This window comes from Aspergillus niger (assembly GCF_000002855.4).
Source record: "Aspergillus niger supercontig An02".
NCBI classification, from domain to species: Eukaryota; Fungi; Ascomycota; class Eurotiomycetes; order Eurotiales; family Aspergillaceae; genus Aspergillus; species Aspergillus niger.
In genome coordinates this window covers 3,566,830-3,589,084 of record NT_166519.1, presented here as the reverse complement: position 1 = coordinate 3,589,084, position 22,255 = coordinate 3,566,830, and the positions used below count along the sequence as shown (strand labels likewise).

The following is a 22,255-nucleotide window of genomic DNA, read 5'->3' as shown; positions in this document are numbered from 1 at the left end:
GTTTTAGTCGATCATGATGATGTCCTCTTTCTGCGCTGCCGTGTCTGCCTGGGATAGATTGCCTTTGTCGTTCGGCAGGGTTGTAAGCGAGTCTGAGAGGGAAAGTTTAGCACCATCTGTAGTTCCTTTTTTGATTGCCAATGCCGATATTTCTGGATTGTTCAATCCAGTGTGATTGGCGGCATAATCGGTGGGCTTGTGTTTGGGATCAGCCCGATCAGCCCGAGAGGCGACAAAGCACTTCTCAAGTTCTCGTAGAAGGTTTCCGACTTGATCGACTTCTGCCACGACTCCAGTTTCAAGTCCTTTCCAGCCATCGCCCTTCGACGTATACAGTGTCTGTCGGAGTCTGGCTGTGATACTGTCATCGTTCTTACTATTTCCTTGGCTGTTCGCGTCTTTGAGTACCCAAACCAACCGGTTCTGGTGCGAAGCAGCCACCAATTGAAATCGAGCCTCGTCCCCAGGGTAGTGAAGTTGGTACGTCTTAGCGTTGCGCACTGTTACGTGCAGTCTCAAAGGCCCGCTGTGTGAAGGATTGGCCATTAGCTGGTCCAAAGCCCTCATAAGGGGAAGTGTAAGCGTGAGAAGTTCAACAACAGTCTCAAGTCCCGCCTCGGTGGGAGAGCGGTTCAGACTGGACGCAAGGGATTCCTGGATCCGGCGGTGCGGGTTTTGGAGACCGAACTGTATGCCTAAACGCAGACCAAATAAGAACTCGCGCCTAGATGCCAGGTCGGTAGGGCTGAGCTTCATGAGAGATTCGTTCCTTGACAGATGTATATTGAGGCTAGCCGCAAGATCTCTCTCTGAACCATAAATAAAGGATATACTCGATAAAGAGAAGGTCCGAATCTCTACCTTCTTCCGTTGCAGTGTTTCAAGAATTGAAAGCACACACTCAAGCCTCTGAAGATTCTCAAGAAGGCTGACGATGACCGGGTGACCAGCAGGTGCAAGCAAACGCATCGCAAAGCCAGTGCCTCCCTTTTGAAATACTAGTGAGCGATCCCAGCTCGAGATAAGTGGACATAGAGTAGCCGTAGAGTCGACTAAGTTGCCATAAGCTACCATGATGGCGCACTTCTCACGGGGATCAACTCCATGGAAAGCAAGGCGAATGGTATCTCTTATGAGACTCTTCTTCTTTGCCTTTGCGGGCATGGCTACCCTAAAGACACTGGGAAGGGTCGATACATCGTACCGGACAAGGATGTCTGGGACCCGGAGATCGGGTTCGATCTTTAACTTATGCGGAGGAGGATGGAACTTGATAGACTGCAAGTCCGACAAGTAGCGTGCATTGGATTGGATAGCCAGAATTCCTGAAAGACTGTGTCCAAGGTTTGCGAGGTACGCATCGTCAATATCATAGCGTGCGGGGAAGAATGAATCTGTGACAACCTGAGCGGAACGGAGAATAGGCTGGCCATAGCCATTTGCATGAGGGATGGGAGGACCCTTTGCAGGCAACGTTGGGCGAAGTTGCACGACCCACCAAGAATCGCCATCCATGCTGCTAGTTGCTGCCACGATCCAACTTCGCCCCCAGAGCTGATGAGAAAAGAGTGTGAAGCGTAGAAAATTTGGTGGAAAGATCCTTCGAATGTCAAGTTTCCATGCCCTCGGATTGAGTGGCTCGAATCCTAGCATTTTGACCTTGGATTCTATTTCCTCTATGGCTGCATTGCAGCGAATTCGAGCAACACGGGAGACTATGTCCTCAACAGAGGATCTTTCAGGATTGCGCTCCATATCAAAGCGGTCCGAGACAGTCGGTTTGGCTGACAGGATACTCACTCCGGACATGGGTTCAATAGAGACTTGAAGATGCCTAGTTTCAGTGAGCTGGACATCGAGTTGGCAATCACCGGGCTCAGTTCTTGTTAGGTGAGCACGCAAGGATAGGAAGCCAGTCGAGAAAAGCGAGCTTTGTCTTATCTTGCAGTATGCCGAAGAAAGGGTATGGGAGACATGCAGTGCGATGACACTTCGCAGTACAGTCTCCATAGAGAGATTTTTTGCATCGAAAGCAATATCTTCACATGGCACCTCGCCCCCATCCCTCACCCAGCGGAACTTCAAAGATGGTAACCCAGGGCTTTCGCTGTCTGACTTGCGATGGCCGCTCTTGATTCCGATCTCAAGCCAACTTTTAGTTCCAGGCTTCAGTGTCCAGTACTGGACGACGAGTGTTCGGTGCAACAACTCAACCCGCAAGCCGTCAGACCAAGAACTCCTGGCCAACTCGGTAGCTTGCTTGAATAATATGTTGATTTTATTGGTTAACACCAGGTTATGTAACAGGTCGAAGCACCCGGTCAAGCCGCTATTTTGAAGGACGTCATTAATCGTCATTTCGAGCTCGTTTAATAATCGGCCCTTCAGTATAGGTGGTGAAGGAGAGAAGAGGAAACGTATATCGACAAAGAAAAACTGCGAATTTTCGTTCTCTTCGCCAATGGAAAGGTCGAGTTCGAATTCGCCAGGGACGGCAAATGTGACCCGGCCGTCATGGACCCGGTAACTTTTGAATGGAGGAGGAATCTCATCTTGCACCACGAGTCGCGCACCGATTAATCGATTGATTTTCTGTAGTTTCCTGAGCGTTCCTCGGACTGTCAAGCGCCGTGGAGGTTTGTAGCCGAGCTGGATTTCGGCGCAGAAAGAACATTAGATAAATTGTCAACACTTTAGAAGATAACAAAGCTTACATCGGACATGGACGCCACCTTGCCCCTCGACAAGACTTCTAGTGCGGTTTTCAGATCAGGATTTGCTACCTGCGCCTGAACGAGGTCCCTTTTCATGTCCCCGACCCATTGCAGCGCATTCGTGTAAGCTTGATGCCGGGTGCGAATGAAATTCTGAATGTCGATCAATTTACTAACATCAGCCGCTTGTCGACTCCATTGAGAGAGGACGAGCAACTTTATGAATTCGGCTCTTTTAGCGTGAGAAAATTCTAGTATTCGAAGCTTCTTTCGTATGTTTCCAGGGGACTGATTTCCGGGCGACTTTCCGGTAGTTGGAGCTGTCGAGGGGTGAATTCCATGAGAATTCACCTGCATCTCCGCCATTTCAGTGATTAAGTCAGATAGATCGTTCCAGCACTGCTGTACGGACCTATTGACCAACTTCGCGAAAGGGAAAAACCCTTGTGTAATATGTGGCAATTCAGGCGGTCCTTTGGTTACCCTTGATGCATGATTTGAGGGAATTGCCTCAACGCTTCGAGATTGACTGGCGTTCTTTTCGACGCCATTAACATGAACAGGACCATCTTGTGCGTTGGCGCCGTTGAACTGAGCAACTTCTCCCCGAGAGTGTGACAGTCCATCCTGAGGATAAGTGTTACCTGGCCCGTGTCTTAGTCCGCCAATGTTGGCATTGTCCATGACGACTCCCGGCATGTTCCGTGCATAAACGTGCTCCTCGTTGAGTTGATCCCTCCCCTCCTTTACCCCTCGCACAGCACAGAACGAGCGGCTCAATCTGGGGCCTTTCTGATACTGAAGGAACTGGCACCGGGGTAGGGAGGGAAGCTGACTATGCGTGGGTTCGTCGACCGAGGGCTTCAACGCAATGCCATTTATGTTCTCTCAACCAGAGGGCAAACAGTTGGTTTATAGCTAGCGATCCAATTGAGAAACTATAATTAGCGCGTTATGCGCTCAACGTAGGGGGCGGTTGACGACTAATGTAATGAACTCAGACCGAGCTGTTGGGTAACTCGTTGCTCTTGAGGATCCTCAGATCGAGGCAATGGCCTAGCGCGGGAGCTTGACTGTGCACAAAAGTAGCTTGAAAATATGACTTCTAGGATATGCCTCGATGGGACAGAGATGCGACGCTAATTTGGAAGAAGCGACTGCGGTGTGATATGCAGGGTATTGAATACCGAAGGCGGGGAGCTAGGTGATGTCAGAATAAACCTTTTAGAAGAAAAGACGATGTGTAAAAGACATTTGAAAGATGAGCGAGTGAAGCGTAGATACTGCGAATCGGAGGTGGCGTGATGGATACCAATATGCTTGCAGGAGCGTTGAGAATCTGTGAAAGTACTGGTGGATGATCGAAAGATGAGGCCTGCGCGATGCGATGCAAATGCATGAGCACGGGATCAGCCAGCAGCTAGGCTTTGTTGCCTTTGTGCCTTAATTTGCTGGCCGGCTAAGCTTACAATACCTTACTTTTATTTCGTATAAGGTATTCAGGCAAACACTAAATGGCAGGCTATATTGTTACCGTATTGAGACAGTCACACCGCATTCCAGGACCGAATTGGTTAGGTTCTCCAAAGCCTCCACCCGCAAGTTACCTGGTTAGAGAGAGCTCCTTGGCGCTTTAGATAAGTAGATAAGTACTAGTTACTCGACCCAGGTCTCCAAGCTTCCTCCATTCCCAGCCGCGCCTTACGGTTGTCGGACCGGAAAGCTATCAATCACCCTACTTCATATAGTGTAGCCCACTATAACTTTACCAATTCCTTGACATAAAATATTATTACGTCCTCCTCTTGTAGCATTTCTGACGTCTCCCCCTTTTCAAGCTCTGCCTGTTACTCGCTTCCAGCCTGACCGTCATCAATAGCACTAATACTATTATCCAGCCGACATTGTTCCTGCAGTCTCTGTCTCATAGCAAAGCAAGCCTAGTTGTAAGTAGCACTTTATTATTCATTTTTAGCTGTTATTCTGTGTATACAATGCCTATGAATCTATCTATTATACTATTAAAGCCCCCGTTTGTACGATTTACTTGATCCGGTGTATATGTTAACCAGCTTCGACAATATTATACAGACAAGCGTGTTCGGTCTAGCTATTCTTAATACCTCATTCTTGGATATGTGAGCAATCCATAATGCAGAATTGCACCAATTCACCGGAAGACCAGGCCGCTTCCGTCTGTCCTCCACCTCCACAATTCCCTGGAGATGACACCAGGCCGACATCTAAGAAGGAGCTCGCTGGATGGTACAGCTATGGTTGGGCTGCCGAGGTTTTTACAGTGTGCGCTATGGGTATGCATATCTTACACAGGCCGAGAAGTACGATTCTTACACCTCCTAACCTAATTTAGGATCGTTCCTCCCCATTACCCTAGAGCAAATGGCTCGCGAACGCGGCGTACTTCTTTCGGATAAGAAAACACCGTGCAGTGCTACTTGGAGCTCTCTAGAATCGACCTCACCATCAGGGACCTGGAACACCATCTTTGATGCCACTGCGTTTACGAAACCAGGCTCACCCAGAACAAGCCAGTGCATTATTTATATTCTCGGCGTTGAAATAAACACTGCAAGCTTCGCTATGTACACATTCTCATTGAGTGTATTCATACAAGCCATTCTGATAATATCAATGTCAGGTGCTGCGGATCACGGAAGCTACCGCAAAATGCTGTTGGTTATCTTTGCACTTATCGGCTCCGTTTCCACGATGTTGTTTCTTGCCGTCGTTCCAAGGCTCTATCTTCTCGGTGGGCTGTTCGCAATTATATCTAATACATGTTTCGGAGCTTCTTTTGTACTGTTGAATTCTTTCCTACCCCTGCTGGTTCGCTATCATCCTATATTGATGGGTGGACATGGTGACGGGGATATACCCACCGGAACCAGCCATGATTCGACCTCTACAGCCGATGGCCCGGGCCAAACTGACGGAACTGAAACAACATCACTGCTTCGGCCAGAACAAAACCGCAATGCGTACTCTCTGGGTGACGAAACTCAAGTGTTTGCTTCGAAGACTTCTCAGGAATTGAAGCTCTCCACAAAATTATCCTCAAACGGAATCGGCATCGGATACATAGGTGCAGTTATACTGCAAGCAATTTGCATCCTAGTTGTTGTCGAAACTCACCAGACAACATTCTCGTTGCGCCTAGTCCTCTTTTTAATTGGGCTCTGGTGGTTCACCTTCACCATACCTGCGGCAATGTGGCTACGTGCCCGGCCCGGCCCGCCCCTTCCATATGGGAAAGAGAGTGGGACATGGACTAGTTATATGGCATACGCTTGGAAGTCCTTGGGCAGGACAGTAATGCGCACTCGACATCTGAGAGATATCCTTTTATTCCTGGCAGCTTGGTTCCTCTTAAGTGATGGTATCGCGACAGTCAGCGGGACCGCCGTCCTGTTTGCAAAGACACAATTGGGGATGCAGCCAGCCGCTTTGGGGCTGATTAATGTCATTGCGATGATTGCAGGAGTTTTTGGAGCATTCTCTTGGAGCTTTGTGTCGCGGACATTCAATCTCCGGGCTTCACAAACGATAGTTGCTTGTATTATTCTATTCGAGCTTGTGCCGCTCTATGGTCTCTTAGGCTTCATTCCCGCAATCAAAAGCCTAGGGTACTTAGGCCTCCAACAACCATGGGAGATGTACCCATTGGGCGTCATATATGGACTTGTTATGGGTGGACTTTCTTCATACTGTCGGAGCTTCTTTGGAGAATTGATCCCTCCGGGATATGAGGCTGCATTCTATGCTTTATATGCCATTACTGATAAAGGCTCCAGTGTTTTCGGTCCCGCCATTGTTGGAATCATCACAGATCGTTACGGGGAAATCCGACCCGCCTTCGTCTTTCTTGCTGTCCTGATTCTGCTCCCTTTACCATTAATGCTCTTGGTCGATGTAGAGCGTGGAAAGAGGGACGCGCTTTCACTTTCGAAAGAACTTAAGGGTAGACCGAGACAGGAGGTACCGGTCTATGGAGCTGTCACTCATTGCCCGTCTCATAGCGAGAACCTAGCGGAGTAGAGGCGGTGATGGTTGCGTAAAGGTTGATTTAAGAATCATGGTCTACTCTCCTGAGTAGATGTGGCGATTACCGAGGGTGTTACTTTGTGTGGCCGAACAATGGCCCTGTTGATTCTGCCCTAGGCTTAGGGAACATGTACTACTTATTCTAGTAGCGCTTAGTATCTATATAGATGGCATGCACCGTACCTGATGTCCACTGGTACTTGCACTTAGATTACTCAGCATAATAGACACAACGGGTGTGGAGGAGCAGGGTAAGCATGGCCGCATGTAAATTGATTACAATGGCTAAAAGAGTGTAATTCGAGACCTTGTCATGGAATGTGGCCAGCTGGAAGGTCCGCAGGAGCAGGTTGAAACCTTGAAGGGAGGGGGGAAATGACTGAATACCAAGTAGTTAGCAACTACTGCAAGTAACTAACTAGTGAGTTAACTAGTTAGCTAAACCGTTACTTAAGTAATTGAAGGGATCGAGTTTGGTCGAAGTGCTAGGGGCGGTACCTCGGTACCACTAAGACAAAAGTGGGTAAGTAGCTCCCAGGGGAGATAGGCTATGGTCTCACAATAATAATTAATCATCATTGATACTAGTAATACCGGCGTCCCATGTACCTAAGTATCTATGCCTACCATCCCTACCGACCAATCGACTGACCAGCTAGTAGGCTTCGGTTTAGGTACCTGGTACTACCCTTCCCAAGTGAAGTATGCATAGGTTACCAGACCCTTGGTATGAAGGTCCCTTGCTGTTCTGGGCGGGTCCGGTTGAGCCAGTCAGAATGCTCAGCAGGCCAGCTGACTGCAGAAAGAACAGATTGTCCTCATCGCCTCGCCATAGCTACTGAGTAGTGGGTTAGCTAGTTAAGGATCAGCCTATGATACTACCATTTATTTAAGAACTACTTGCCTTCCCATTCGCCCCATCGCTCTTTTCTCTTTCGGTAGCTTCTGCTCTACGCGTCACCTGCCTTCCTCTCTCTCCCCACCCCTCTCCCTCCAAACGGGCCGGTCTATTATTTGTTTTCATTGACTTTCGAGGATCTCCCCGGAAGCCACTGGAAAAGCAGATATCCATTTAAATACCCTCTCCCATCGTCCTCTATTCCGCTGCTGCTTCTTTATTACAAGATGCGCTCCTTCGCGCCTTGGCTCGTTAGCCTTCTCGGAGCATCCGCGGTGGTTGCGGCTGCTGATACCGAGTCTGATGTTATTTCACTGGATCAGGACACATTTGAGAGCTTCATGAACGAGCACGGTCTCGTGCTTGCCGAATTCTTTGCTCCTTGGTGTGGCCACTGTAAAGCCCTCGCACCAAAGTATGAGGAAGCAGCTACGGAGCTCAAGGCGAAGAATATCCCTCTGGTGAAGGTTGACTGCACCGCCGAGGAGGATCTCTGCCGGAGTCAGGGCGTTGAAGGCTACCCTACCCTCAAGATCTTTCGGGGTGTTGACTCTAGCAAGCCTTACCAGGGCGCTAGGCAAACAGAATCGTGAGTCCTCTTGGTTTTGACTGGACGAAAGAAATGGATATGCATCAAAAGGCTATCGTGTATGTGATGTGCTACTGACCCATCGGACGGTTTCCCAGAATCGTTTCCTACATGATTAAGCAGTCACTTCCTGCAGTATCCTCCGTGAACGAGGAGAATTTAGAAGAGATCAAGACCATGGACAAGATTGTCGTGATCGGTTATATCCCGTCCGAGGACCAGGAAACTTATCAAGCATTCGAAAAATATGCTGAGTCTCAGCGGGATAACTACCTCTTTGCTGCCACGGACGATGCCGCCATTGCGAAATCGGAAGGTGTCGAGCAGCCCTCCATCGTGCTCTATAAGGACTTCGATGAGAAGAAGGCTGTTTACGATGGCGAGATCGAACAGGAGGCTATTCACAGCTGGGTGAAATCCGCTAGTACTCCCCTTGTGGGCGAGATTGGCCCTGAGACCTACTCTGGCTATATTGGGGTAAGTTGAATCTATACGTCGACGTGACATCTCTTTGCATTTCGGCTTGAGTTTCGATACCAATTTGCTGGCTGAACTGGCTAACCACTTTTCTTATAGGCTGGAGTCCCATTGGCCTATATCTTTGCCGAGACCAAGGAGGAGCGCGAAAAGTACACCGAAGACTTCAAGCCTATTGCCCAGAAGCACAAGGGTGCTATCAACATTGCTACTATTGACGCCAAGATGTTCGGTGCCCACGCTGGAAACCTCAACCTAGACTCTCAGAAGTTCCCGGCATTCGCCATCCAGGATCCCGCAAAGAACGCCAAATACCCCTATGACCAGGCCAAGGAATTGAATGCCGACGAGGTTGAAAAGTTCATCCAGGATGTTCTGGATGGGAAGGTCGAGCCTAGCATCAAGTCGGAACCTGTTCCCGAATCTCAGGAGGGCCCCGTCACGGTTGTAGTGGCCCATTCCTACAAGGATCTCGTCATTGACAATGACAAGGATGTCTTGCTCGAATTCTACGCACCTTGGTGTGGACACTGCAAAGCGTATGTCTCTTCGATCCCCTAAGTACACTAGGTGTTGGAGCACAATCAACTAACAGCAAATCTATAGTCTTGCTCCGAAGTACGATGAGCTCGCAGCTCTCTATGCTGACCACCCCGATTTGGCGGCTAAGGTCACCATCGCTAAGATCGATGCGACGGCCAACGATGTTCCGGACCCGATTACCGGATTCCCTACCCTCAGACTCTACCCGGCCGGTGCCAAGGACTCCCCCATTGAGTACTCTGGCTCGCGCACTGTCGAGGATCTTGCCAACTTTGTGAAGGAGAATGGCAAACACAACGTTGACGCCCTCAATGTCGCTTCCGAGGAAACACAGGAGGGTGGTGATGTGACTGAGGCTGCTCCCTCCGCTACGGAGGCCGAGACCCCGGCTGCCACAGATGACGAGAAGGCAGAACATGACGAACTGTAAACAGTCTCCCAATTGAGATCCCGCTTAGTGCTGTGCCGTATCAATCACTAATTATTTGGAACTTCGTTTCTCTATTGTTAACTTTTGTAATCTCTGGACCAATCTGTTGTTGGTTGAATTAGCTAAATTGGACCAGTTTCTATATGGCCAGACAATGTGATGAATATATAATTTGCTCCACGCATGTCTACCTCGTTCCATGGAATGATACCCAGGCTTGTCCGAAACTGTACTCCACAAAGATTCAAGAATAGCATTACCGTGTGAGAGCCCAAGGACTATTTCTTACTCATCTTGTAGTAAAGTGCTGGGTTGATACCTCAATGACTGTAACAGTAGTTTAATCCCTGCACCGTGACCCAAAATTCAAGCGAAGGGTGAGCAATGAGCCTTCCAACATCGAAGCCACATACCATATCACCGATTCACAGTCTAAGCAAGCGGATGCGGTGAATAATACCGTGATCCATGAGCAAGAACGGTGGCTTGATCTCGATCACGACTTTGCTCTAATAGCTCCCCTCAAGGTATGAGAAGGTGGAAATGGAGATGGCAATGAAGGAAAGAGACCTGGAATTCTTACAATGTACTCAGTATTAGCAACTATCTGGTCGCTTCTGCTGCTGCTAGGGCTTCCAGCGCATCGAGATCGTCTTCAAACTCGTCAACGGCCTCGGTGGACTTGGCAGGCTCTGTTGTCCTGGAGACCTCTTCCTCCAAACTAGCATCTGACCCTTTAGCGATAGGCTTATTCGGGGCACCAGTGAGAGCGGGGCTTTGAATGGTGGCAAAAGGAGAGCTGGTTTTGCTCTTCGAAGTCAATGACCAGTCAATGACTTCGTCGGCACCATAACGTTCAGCAAGCCACTCATTACATTTTTTGAAATGCTGGTTTCCGAACTACAAAACAACCAAACGTCAAAATTAGATGGCCAATGAATGATGATAACAAGGGTCTACTTACGAATCCTCTTGACGCACTTAGCGGGCTTGGGTGGACCGATTGCAGAACATAATGCTTTGCTCTATTGATGCCTGTCACGCGCTTCCCTGCGGGTGTTCCCCATGCAAGGAAAACAACACCGCGCGTCCGTACTCGGGCCACTAAGTCTATGGCTTTCTGCGTGAACAGTTCCCAGCCCTTGTTTGAATGGCTAGCGGCTTGATGCGCGCGTACGGTCAAGCAAGTGTTGAGCATCAGTACACCACGCTCAGCCCAGGGTATGAGAAGGCCACCCTTGTTTGCGGGTCTTTGGAAAGAAGGATAGTCATTATGAATTTCGTTAAAGATGTTGACGAGGGAAGGCGGGGCAGGAGTTGGAGGGCGGACGGAGAATGCAAGGCCATGGGCCTGGTTATAATTATGATAAGGATCTTGGCCGACGATGACCACCTTCACCTTGTGGAGAGGTGTATGACGGGACCTAGTATTCAAGATTAGCTGCCCCAATTGCTATAATAATTGTAGAGCCAAAATGGGAGACAATGGGGATTTACCATGAGTAGATATCTTCTTCGGGAGGAAAGATTTTAGCTCCCGATTGCTTTTCCTTCTGGAGGAAGCGCTTCAGGGCCAGGAACTCAGGCTTGACGACTTCCTCCTTGAGCTGTGCCAGCCAGCTCTCATCAAGAGTGTCAATCTCAAGTTGAAGGAGCTCCTTTTGTTCTGAAGTCAATGAGTCGACCCATTTCTGCTTATTAAAGGCCGATGAAGACGAAGTGGCCTTTGAGTCGCTGGACTTGTTCTTGGGGGCACCAAAGAATGAAGTGATGCTTCCATTGGCCTTGGGTTTCTTTGAATCGGCCTCTGGTGTCGTCAAATGATTAGCATCACGTTTCATGCCTGCTCTACCGGCCATGCTTCCGACAATCGTGTGTTGCCTTTCGTAGGTGATTGTGAGAAAGTCTCTCTCGCGAAAATGGGGCCAGAGAAATCGATTGGGAAGAAGCAGTGAGACGAATCAGAGGATGAAGTAGCGAAAACGAATTTAGGAAGGGATCTTGAAAGTTCTCAAAGATGAGGTGAGGGTAAAATAGACCAGGAAAGAGAAAGGATGAAGAAGCGAAAAAGAAGGACAGGTTAAGCCCTTCACAGATGCAATGGACTCACCTGGGTGACAATATCCTTCGTATAGGTCGAATTCTCAGGAGATAATGCATGAGAATGGATACTCAAGAGACCCTTCCAGCCGCAGCGGAGCACTAGCCGGCAACGCGTCGCAGTTGCGCGAAATCACGCGTTAATTGGCGTCTATGACAGGTCCGTTTGGGAGGAAATTCAATTCGCCGCCCGATAAGATTTGGGACGTCGTCACGGCGTATTCTTGCGCTGTCCAATACTTACCTCGTAATTTAGAGCATAACTAATGACTAGTAGCAAATAACTAATCCTGGAAGATCTAGACCATTGCTTTCCTTGCCTAGCAACCAAGGTACGTGCAAGTCCAACCGGAGATATCCTTATGGCCAGACACAAATCACTTACTCAACTAGTTTCACTCGTTAGTTAATCATTTGAGTACCGTTTTTATCATGAACTAGTCGACTTACGCAAAACGCCCCTTACCCAGAGAAACAAGACCGCTTTGGAGGGTAAGAAGTAATTATCTGGCATGGCGAGTCATTACTTTTGAGTCGGTTAATGAAACAAAAAGCCATGGAGCTTACTTGGCTCGCCGATACCCCTCAATCTAGACGCCGGACGCGGGCGTTGCGAGCATGTGCTACTTGCCAACGACGAAAGGTATGTGTGTGTTTGTCTCTTCTGTTTCCTCCCTTATTTCCCTTTTGTGGTGGATTGGTGCCTAGATTCTGACGAGTTCATCTCATCAATAAAAGAAACGCTGCCGCCATCTAGACACAGCGAACGGCGTAAGCCATAATTACGTCCCACAGACAGGTGCCAGCAGCCATGTACCGCTACAGCGGCAACAACAGAGTACTGCTATCACCGGCGATCAACCGGTTGATACGACCCTAGCAGGTAGCCTTAGCATTCCAGGCGGCGTGCCCTCAAGCACCTCTCGAACAGAACGGTTTGTTGGAGACCTAAATCCAGAAGCTGTGATCCGGGAGAAACTGGACTCTGCCAACGCAAGCCATCTGCGGGATCGAATCGGGCTCTGGATCAGCTCCTCGGAAGTTCATGGCCATAAGAAGCATGTGCCTAATACTGACCATGAGTGGACCGGACACCGTCCCCCAAATGGGCCAGAGTTACCATCTGTCGCATCCGCGCTCAATCAACAATATTCATCTGGCATGGATGCCTGTCGCCGTTTGCCCCCTTCTACCCGCCATCATCTGTTCTCAATTTATTTCAGCAAGGTCAACCATATCCTACCCCTAGTCGACCAGGCATCTTCAACCCAGGCCAACTCAGATAGCATTGCATCTGTTTTCCTGGAGAGAGCCATTTGCCTTGTCGCTGCTAAAGATAGGGCGGCTGGTCCTCACCTTCGCTTCAGCAATGATGGGCCTCTCATTTCCTCTCGTGTATTCTGCTCTAAGTTATATCAGGGCTTGGTTGTCGCTTTGAACGTTGGGCTGGAATCTGATAGACTTTGTCGTATCCGCATCTTGGCCCTTATGTCTCTGCATTGCGAGGGTTACGAAGGTGCAGAGGCGGCGTCTATGCACCTCTGTCAGGCCATTCATCAAGCTCAAACGGTAGGCCTGCATTTGGACCGACCTGGTCGGACACCCGGCGATTCTCTATTTAATCTTTTCTGGTGCCTATGGGGCCTGGATAGGTTGCATGCCTGTATCGGTGGTCGCCCAGTCATCCTCTCTGACTGCGATATTGGGATTGAGAAACCGAAATTTCAGGATCTTTCTCCCAAATCCGCCTTTGATATCTGGTTTGCAATATCTGATCTACTGTCGACCGTGATCTCGCTTTATCGACCTTCATCGGATCATACGGTTGGATGGGAGGGGGAATTCCCTGCATTTGAAGGCATTACAGGCGATAAACTGCGAGATGACCTGGACTTTGCTACACTAGGTATGTCTTCGATCCATCCATGTCTGAGAAGAAAAGGCACGGCATAGCTCAGAGGGAAAGGAAAATGATCTGTCTTCCAGGACCGTTTGCTAATCACCGAAAGAAAAGGTTTCCTTGAGCTGTACTATCATGCAGTTGCCATACTGTCATGCAGATACAAAGTCACCCACCGGTCGGATGAGTCCAGGCCTTCGTATGTCCGCCAAGGTCTTGCTGCCATCCGAATCCATTCCATTGTTGCTACCGAATGCTCCCATGAGTTACCGCCTTTGCCTATTGTTCCATACGCATTAGCACTTTCTATGGGTGTATCATATCAACAATTTCGCTCAAGTAAGCTCATCACGCATCTTGATCGATCCCGGACCAGCCTGGAAGCTTGCTGTACTCTGCTCGAAGAACTGGGCGGGTTCTGGTATTCTGCAGAAGCAACGGCGCGACTGGGTCGAAAAGCGTTGCGCCAAATTGACGAGGCCGAGCTTGGACATCACCAACATGGCCGGGCTGCCAGTCCTGCCACGCCCACAACTCAGAATCCGAGGGCGTTTCTCTCCCCGCCTCCGGATTCGTCTCTCGATCCCGCCCAGGGCACTCTGAGTAACGTACGCAGTGGCGTGACCTCGACTGCGCTAGGGCAGGAACTTCCGCCCCGGCCATTGTATTCGCAAGATATCAGTGCCCCAGACCCTGATCATGACAACTTTACGGATATTGACACGTTGTTTGGAGATTTCCTCGATCTCTCTTTGCCCACCAATTTCTGGGACCCCTTGTTCATGACAGAGCCACCTCCCGGAACTTAGTAGGACCCTCCCTTAGAAATTCCAGGCCATGCTGAGGGTGAGCGTAATCCTAGCTACAGCATCTTCGGGGGCCGGCATCAGGGTCTGCGCGCAGGTTCGCAAGACAGGCGACAAGGAACTGGCTCTAATTGTGCCGATCTTTGCTCGCTACCAAAGCTGACAGGCTCATCATTCGGCCAAGCTTACCTCATGTAGCACTTGAGTAACTCGTCACTGAATATAACGAAGTGGCCGGCCCACACAGAGTGAGCGTCCAACAACGTTATCAGATCATCCTTTCGCTAAGACCAGGGCCAATGGTTAAGGTATCCGCAAGGCAGGCAGAGTACGCAGAAGCATGGCATGACGAGGGGGTTCGGACTAGTTAGATGGCTAATCAGGAGAGGCCAAGGGAGTCTAGACGTCGACCGGTTCGTGTTGCAGCCAAGTGGAGTCGCCCGACATCAGATCGTCATCTCCCGACGATTCTCATTAAACGTCAGCCGCTGAAGGACCGCCATTGGTGTCCACCGTCCGCATTGTCAATGGAATCATGCGCGATACTAATTACAAAGTAGCCTCGGCCCCGTTTCTATGAATCCTGGCTCTTTTCGTAACCCGTAAGGCCCGGAAGGCCATGAAGCCTGCTTGTAATTTTAAATTGTCGACCTCCACTTCGAACCAACTCCCCTCCACCCCCTTTCCAGTCCGTCTGGTGTTTGTCTACGTTTCATTCTTCTATAACTGGGTGTTAACCGCTTGCCACCTCCTTCTTTTACAGTCTACTCCGTCTGTGCCTTGTATATGCTAGCTAGCTGTCTGGGTCCCCAAACTGGAGAAAACCCAACTTCAGCCCTAACTAAATCGGCGGGGTCGATTGGGCGCAAATTCCCACTGATCGTTTGAACACTTCCCTCGCTCGCCTCGCCTCGCCTATATTGTTATCTATTTAGTTCCTGCGGCGGTCCCACCACTCTTTTGACACATGTCACGCCTCCCATGTGCGATCTAATCAACGTCTGAAGCTCGCTCGACTTTTTCCTTCTCTATTTTTACCGAACGATCAATCAATTGACCACCTTCACCCCACCCACCTTCCACTCTGTGTCTGCACGGGCGTGCGTGTACGTGTACGTGTTCGCGTTCGTGTGTGTGTTTCCGCTTATATACAGCAACGTGTACACGGGGGCCTGCGGACTCCCATCGTATGCCTTCGCTACAACTGTGAAGTATTCTTGTTTCTTGTATGCGCTTTTTGCTCAACCCGATAAAATCAATCACTGCCAATTACTGCGAGGATGCTACTATGAGCAACCCCTTCATCACGTCTAAACATCCCGCTGAGGATTCGGCCGCATGCAGCTTGATCGCGAGGAGGTAGTTACCCGTATAATGCTGTTGTTGCGCAGAGCGAGCAATATCACGACAGCCTATCACTTACGAGTTGCTTTTAAAATACGAAAGACGGAGAGAGAGTGTGTATATGTGCGCGCGCGTGTGTATGCAACTAGACCAAGAGGCCACGGACACTGAACTCCAGTCTTTACACCCATTTATGGCGTCTCCAGCGGAGAGAGAAGGACGGTTGGCAGTCCCTGCTGATGCCCGACCAGGCGATGGGATCAAACTAGCCAAGGAACGGCGAGCAGGCCAGTTCTCAAGGCACCCAATCTCTCAGCTCCAAGGACCCTTCGAGGAATCAATACAGGAAGCCACTGGCATTGGGAAAGGTAGATGGGTAGCCGATCTTGATGCTCAATCTAGGCGCAAGAACCTCCTCGAAAGCCCCAAGTATGAACGGCTTTGTGGCAGGAAATGGCGCCAGAGGGCCGATGAAAGGCAAGCACTCGGTCGAGCTCCGGTCCCTTGGACTTGCTCAGCAACATTGCAAACTGACCGCCTGTAGATATCACCCTCTCTGGAAACTCATCGCCCAGATGTCCTTTGGGGTTCACCTACTAGTTGAAAAACTCGCCAAGTCGGACGTGGAGGTCTTGAAAATCCTTCAGGTCCATGTAGACGAGATGGATGGATTCCTCAAGAGGACCTCGGAAGATTTCCTTATCATCCAGATTGACGTGCGCACGCGGAGTAAGTATCTCAGCCTACCTCTTGAAAATCTAATGATTTTCGATGAGATGCTGGAGGAGCGCAGTTTCCGTGGCTCTATGATCGAATATAATGACAGGATCGAACACGCCGTCGATCGGTTCGCAACTGCGATTGAGGATTCCCTCAAAGACATCCAGAAAGGCCGGGAGGCGGTTGGTGCGCTGTGGACATATCTTCAACAGTCAGCTGAAAAGCGTAGTCCGTTGCCTGTTCGACTACTGGCTGTCTACCACGCTATGCTCGCGAACGCGGAGGGCTGGAATATAGCACTTTCGAATCTTCGTCGGAAGGGCGTCGCCCTGCAGTCGGCCCTTCTTCAGCTTGGCCTAGCCACAACGGAACTGCAGCGACGTGTGGGAGTGGCAAGTCGAAAAGCTGTTGTAAGTTACCAGAGGACCGTCAACCCCATAATTGCGTGCCAGGGCTGAGACTTCGACAGGTGTCCTACATGCGAAGTACCAATGGATTGTCACGAAAGAAATCACTACGGCAACGATTTATGGAAAGAGGCTCATTCGTTAGCGCACCGGCCTTGACTCCGAACAAACCTCTTCCCCGTGCCCCAGACTGTCCGGCAACGGCGACCTTCTACCGGTCGACTGACCGTAATAGGCTCACGCAGAAAAGTGTTCCGAATCTCAGGGCGGCCAGGGAGAATGACGAGCGTAATGCGCACACGAAGCTACCCGACCGAGCCAAGTCTGTCAACGGTACTGCTGACGGCTTAGACTCGGAAGGCTTTGTGCTTAAACTTCGCCGTCTCTCCAGGTCCAAGCTCAGAACAAAGGAACTTACTAGCGAACATCCTGAACCATTACCAGTGCGCCCTTCCACTGCGCCGTCCAGGGAATCGAAAGCTCGAAGTATTTATTTGGAACCACTGAAGTCCCTGCACAAAAGCAAAAGGGAACCAAGTCAGAAGGCCCATACTTCGCTGGTGCCTGCTCAAACGGGACGCCCAGTTGCTCCTCAACCCTCAGCGAGACGAGAAACGATGAGAAACCAATTACTGCAGTATTTCAAATCCGACAAAGTGGTCGACGCTTGGGAACATGAAACGCAGAAAGAGAGAAACAATGCCGAGAATTCCTCCCAGGCCAAGAAGGCCGGCCCTTGGAGCGAGTTTTGTGCAGAGTCGTCCATCAATGATGATGGCTGTCTACAGATAAAATCCGACATGGTCGGATCTGATCTGAACAATGACATGGCATGGCTCCACCAGGATCTTGGCGCAATGAACACTTATTTTTTAAAGCCAAAAAGGGATGTCGGACCCAGGATCCATGTCCTTTCGGTCCAGTTCAGCCTTGCGCAGGATGATAACGAAGTACAAAACCAAGACACTGATGCGGAGCTCGATGACACAGCAGGGGAGACACAATCGGTGATAACAGCTCTTCCTTCCATACCAGCTGCGCCGGTGAATACGGAAGAGGTTCATCCTCATGCGCTTTATCCTGCATACAGTCTCGAACATCACTCTGAGCCTGCCAAAGTCTTCACCTGATAAGATTCTTGACAAGGTATTCTCATGCGACTTCAAGCCTGCCAGGAATGCCATCAGAAAGTCCAAGCTCGGTGTCACCAGGCCTGAAGATTCCCACGCACTGTGACTTTGGCAACTGATCCGTTCGCGCGATGAAACAAGGCAAGCTGCAAGTCCTTGTGCCTTTCGAGTTTGAAATTATTCTGTAATACCCCGAATGCGGATACTATTCTCCGTACGACGGATTCTAGTTTCGGCCTTGAGTCACGCAACCAGAACGAAACGGCAGTGCATGTCGATCCAACGACAACAGGACAGACTGGAGTATGTGTCTATCTATCCTCTGTTGTATATGCGGATACATATGTTCGTGTTCACATTGTAGTTAGGTGACTCTCCCGTGTCAGAACCATGAGTACCTCAGCAGCTTTTCGGCCATAGAAATTCTAGTCTGCTGGCTTACGCGCGCAAGACGCACGGGGCGTTACCTTTAGCTGTAACTAATAAACAATATAAAGAAGAAACATTTGTGTCTCAAAGTTCACACCGGAATTAAATCGTATTAACGGATGCCTCCGTTCTCCTCTGCTGTAGTCATGAATAGAACACGAAGGTGTCCAGAAAATGAATACGGGCAGTAAAAAAAAGAAGGTAAAAAGAAAACATAGTTTTAAGAGAGAAGGCGGACGGAAGGAGGGGGAGGTGCGAAGGACGTAAGAAAGACGATTAACGAATCACAAAGACAATCTCCTACTTGCAGCGCTTCTCGACGATATTCGGACCATGTTCGTCAAACTCCTTCTTGGAGATCCACATCTGATGGAAGGTACCCAGACTGGCGAGGATACTTCCACCAATCCAAGAGCCAAACTTCCGCTCTGCGGTGTTTCCTGGGGCCGATATACGAACGCGTGGACCTGGGAACATCTGCATGAGCTCCTGGTTCAAACGGTCGGTGAAACCATAGAGTAAGCTGGAGGCGCCCGTGACGACAACGTTAGCCAACAAGTGCGGGCGGATGTCGACGTCGACGCCGTTCAGCGCATTCTTGATGAGCTCTGGCACAGTTTGTGCCGGCGTCGGTGCGGGGAATGCCGATTCAGGGTCCGGGATTGCAGCTTTGGCGTCGAACAGGGATTCGACGACCTTATAGCGATCCACTCCAAAGACTTGGTTATAGCCGTCGGGGAACTCGAAGGGCCGGCCGGGACTGCTCTTGGCCAGTTCTTCGTTCGAGACACCGTTGGGACCTGTGGCGGAGAGCTTGTTGGGGCCAGGCCAGACCTGGACGACACATTCCTTGAACTCGGACAGTGTTCGCTCCTCGAGAAGGGTTCTGTAAGATGCGTCAGGAGCTCTGTCGGGGGGGAAAGTCTTGTATTTAGCTTGCGGGGGTTGGCCGGCATCGACTGCTGTCTTGGACGAGATCAGGTAATGAGGAGTGATGGTTATCGGCTGCGGGGCGTTCGACTTGAAGAGAGCGCGGATCTGAGATGAGATATAATCACCGCCGAGAGGTGAGTGCTGCACTCCTCGCTTCAGTATCATGCCGTCGTGAACCGGGGTTACGGAAATGTTAGAAGCGCCGATGTCAATCACAAGAGCGGATGCCTTGCCGGCCGCAAAGCTTTTGGCGAGGAAGCATGTTAGCGAAATGTACAGACTCGACTAGTCCATCGGACTGACAGGTCGGTACTTACGCTGAAAGGACACCATTCCTGGCTAGATAGAAGGCTGGGGTTCCCCACTTCTCCATGGCAAGCTCGATAGTCTTCTCGCGCGATTTCGTGGGATTCCAGCCGGGCTCCGACATCAGCAGCGGGCTATCAGCAAGCAGCTTCTCCTCAGTTTCGACCCCTTCCATTTCTGTAGATAATTCGCCCTCCGGCACGTCGTTCAATCCGTTCTGTAGGGGATTTCCGGGCTTTGGGCCCGTCAGGCGCGAAATAAAGGCGTATTCCCATACTTTCTCTGCCATGTCCCAGTCCTCCACGATTCCATCGCGACTCATTGGGTTGTGAATCGACAGACCGGGCCGGGGCGTAACAAAGATATCATCACCGAAGACCAACTTCGACTGGCCATCTGAGGAATATTTTCCGTAGTATGTCGGAATCAGGGATTTGGGTGTGTCCTCCCCTGCAAAGCCAGCTCGCGTCGTTGAGAAGCCGGGGTCGAGCACAATCGCCGACACCTCATCTAGACATTGAAGGGTCAGAAATGCTGACAAGAAAGTGTCGCACGAGGAACAAATGTTTCTCAGCTACGCGCAACAGAGGAATTGACATACCTCCGCCATATTCAGCCGTCGAGGGTGGGATGGAGGGATTCATGGTCGGCGTAAACGAGCAAGGCGAAAGGTTTTAGGATGGTTCACTGCCCGAATTAAGCCAACGACCCCGATGTGGGAGGAAAAGAATAGTACGGTTCGGTGACGAGCGATCTAAAGCTTGAAGCCAACGGTTGCAGCGGGGCAGTTGGCAAAGGTAGAGGTAGAGAAAGAGGCGACTAGAGTAGATGATTGATTGATAGTGGAGGAGGCACGGTTAACCTATTACTAGTTGGTTCACTGAGATGGCTGATGAATGAATAATCGCGGCGCGGCGGGAAGAGCGCGCCGGACTCTACTATCTACTACTACCGACTGTTCGCTATCTACCGCCATCGCCTCCGTCTTATCTGCTTGTTTCACTGCACAATAACTTTCAAGCATTTTTTTCCGTATCACTTTTCTCTCTCATTGCCGAGTGGGAATTTCTGTCTCAGGGACTTCAGGGACTACATGGAGCCAGAGATTGACCCAGCTTCCCTCTTCCGGCCGGGCAAGAGGCGGAAGTTTCAGCGACGCCGGCCAGAGGACAACGACGAGGAATCTCCATCTGCGACAGAAGATGTCGCTCTTATTTCAGAATCATCTACGCCTTCGTCCTGGCAGGAACCCTCGCCGAATTCCGTCCCAACAGCCGATATTCTTCGTTCGCGACGGCTTCAGCGAGCTCGAAAGGGTGGCATAGAATTCTCCGCCACCTCGCGGCCACCGGCCGGTAAGAATAGCCAAACCGCCGTTTCAACTGTGGCGGAGGAGGACCAAGAAAATGAAAGATTGCGAGCAATGTGCGATCGATTTACGGCCCATACTGGCCAAACGGTTGACGTTGACAAGCATATGTACGGCTCCCCGTCTCTGTTTCCGTGCTTCGCATGCGCTCCAGCTGCAATGGCGACTAACAAGATAAGGATGGATTTTATAGAGTCTGAAATGGCTAAGCGATACCGGCGCGATATGCCGACCGAGATCGCGATGCATGATACACCTTCGGCAACTGAACCGAAGGCTGCTGCTCTGTCTTCTGCTGACCTTCCACAACGCGGACCAGCGTCTCTGGGGAAACTGCACGAAATCGATCTGGGTCACGAGACTAAGTTGCAGAATATCGCCCGCACAGAGGCAGCGACGAAGAGACTCGCCGGAGACGGCGGTCAAACCCCTCCCACCGAGCAGAGCCCCGGGCCTAAGATGGCCCCAGCGAATGGGGACCAGAAAACGTGGCGCAATCGGAAACGACGGACTAGTGAAGACATCGAACGAGATCGACTAGTGGAGGAAGTATTACGGGAAAGTAAATGTGAGTCTTCCTTACGGTCTTTGAAATTGTCCACGGACCATATTATTCTTCGATTTTCTTTCCGAGCCTTTTGCGCTGACGTAGATGTCAATAATTAGTGGATGTCTATGAGGGACCAGAAGAGGAAGGTGACGAAGCAGTGGGTGAGGATGGGCAAGCGGCCGATGATAGGGTGGCAGAGCAGTTCAGAAGGGACTTTCTCGATGCCATTCAATCCCGGCGTCGTGTTGCGCGAGCAAGGAATACGAAGACAACCAAGCCTGATGCTCCACGCGGGCCTAAATTGGGAGGCAGTAGAAGTGCCAGAGCTGCGATGCGGGAGATGCAAGAGAAGTCTACCCGTAAATGAGTCCTTCAACGTGAGGGTGTTTGTATATATAAAATTCCCAAGGGAGATACATTTTTGGAAGCTGAAAGACTTGAGGCGGAGCCAATTAGTTTTTTATTTTATCTTTACTTCTTCTTAATGTGAATCAAGCTCAAGATTCGAGGTCTAGTTGGAGTGCAAGGAGATTTGGGGGAAAAAATGA

The 22,255-nt window shown here is 50.2% G+C and overlaps 9 protein-coding genes across 9 annotated transcripts; 6 read left to right on the top strand and 3 right to left on the bottom strand.

Annotated features, from left to right (window-relative positions):
• Positions 1-3: 3 nt before the first annotated feature.
• Positions 4-3,398, bottom strand: An02g14820 (uncharacterized protein; the record flags this gene model as incomplete). Its single annotated transcript, XM_001400574.3, has 2 exons — positions 4-2,649; positions 2,715-3,398. 2 exons carry the CDS (start codon positions 3,396-3,398, stop codon positions 4-6), a joined length of 3,330 nt encoding a protein of 1,109 aa, XP_001400611.3.
• A 1,468-nt stretch (positions 3,399-4,866) lies between these two features.
• Positions 4,867-6,770, top strand: An02g14810 (uncharacterized protein; the record flags this gene model as incomplete). The annotated part of the gene is made up of 3 exons (XM_059746824.1): positions 4,867-5,026; positions 5,086-5,586; positions 5,698-6,770. The coding sequence occupies 3 exons, from the start codon at positions 4,867-4,869 to the stop codon at positions 6,768-6,770; spliced, it is 1,734 nt and encodes a 577-aa protein (XP_059605752.1).
• A 1,131-nt stretch (positions 6,771-7,901) lies between these two features.
• pdiA (protein disulfide isomerase A pdiA-Aspergillus niger) lies at positions 7,902-9,713 on the top strand (the record flags this gene model as incomplete). The annotated part of the gene is made up of 4 exons (XM_001400572.3): positions 7,902-8,263; positions 8,362-8,740; positions 8,840-9,279; positions 9,347-9,713. The coding sequence occupies 4 exons, from the start codon at positions 7,902-7,904 to the stop codon at positions 9,711-9,713; spliced, it is 1,548 nt and encodes a 515-aa protein (XP_001400609.1).
• Positions 9,714-10,316: 603 nt separating this feature from the next.
• On the bottom strand, positions 10,317-11,572 carry An02g14790 (uncharacterized protein; the record flags this gene model as incomplete). The annotated part of the gene is made up of 3 exons (XM_001400571.3): positions 10,317-10,613; positions 10,678-11,137; positions 11,211-11,572. 3 exons carry the CDS (start codon positions 11,570-11,572, stop codon positions 10,317-10,319), a joined length of 1,119 nt encoding a protein of 372 aa, XP_001400608.1.
• Positions 11,573-11,632: 60 nt separating this feature from the next.
• On the top strand, positions 11,633-11,957 carry An02g14780 (hypothetical protein; the record flags this gene model as incomplete). The annotated part of the gene is made up of 3 exons (XM_059746823.1): positions 11,633-11,664; positions 11,751-11,792; positions 11,849-11,957. 3 exons carry the CDS (start codon positions 11,633-11,635, stop codon positions 11,955-11,957), a joined length of 183 nt encoding a protein of 60 aa, XP_059605751.1.
• Positions 11,958-12,431: 474 nt separating this feature from the next.
• Positions 12,432-14,522, top strand: An02g14770 (uncharacterized protein; the record flags this gene model as incomplete). The annotated part of the gene is made up of 3 exons (XM_059746822.1): positions 12,432-12,456; positions 12,571-13,719; positions 13,855-14,522. The coding sequence occupies 3 exons, from the start codon at positions 12,432-12,434 to the stop codon at positions 14,520-14,522; spliced, it is 1,842 nt and encodes a 613-aa protein (XP_059605750.1).
• A 1,534-nt stretch (positions 14,523-16,056) lies between these two features.
• An02g14760 (hypothetical protein) lies at positions 16,057-18,120 on the top strand (the record flags this gene model as incomplete). The annotated part of the gene is made up of 3 exons (XM_059746821.1): positions 16,057-16,292; positions 16,408-16,993; positions 17,053-18,120. 3 exons carry the CDS (start codon positions 16,057-16,059, stop codon positions 18,118-18,120), a joined length of 1,890 nt encoding a protein of 629 aa, XP_059605749.1.
• A 729-nt stretch (positions 18,121-18,849) lies between these two features.
• An02g14750 (uncharacterized protein) lies at positions 18,850-20,432 on the bottom strand (the record flags this gene model as incomplete). The annotated part of the gene is made up of 3 exons (XM_001400567.3): positions 18,850-19,726; positions 19,800-20,298; positions 20,390-20,432. The coding sequence occupies 3 exons, from the start codon at positions 20,430-20,432 to the stop codon at positions 18,850-18,852; spliced, it is 1,419 nt and encodes a 472-aa protein (XP_001400604.1).
• Positions 20,433-20,881: 449 nt separating this feature from the next.
• An02g14740 (hypothetical protein) lies at positions 20,882-22,074 on the top strand (the record flags this gene model as incomplete). The annotated part of the gene is made up of 2 exons (XM_059746820.1): positions 20,882-21,725; positions 21,824-22,074. The coding sequence occupies 2 exons, from the start codon at positions 20,882-20,884 to the stop codon at positions 22,072-22,074; spliced, it is 1,095 nt and encodes a 364-aa protein (XP_059605748.1).
• Positions 22,075-22,255: the final 181 nt, after the last annotated feature.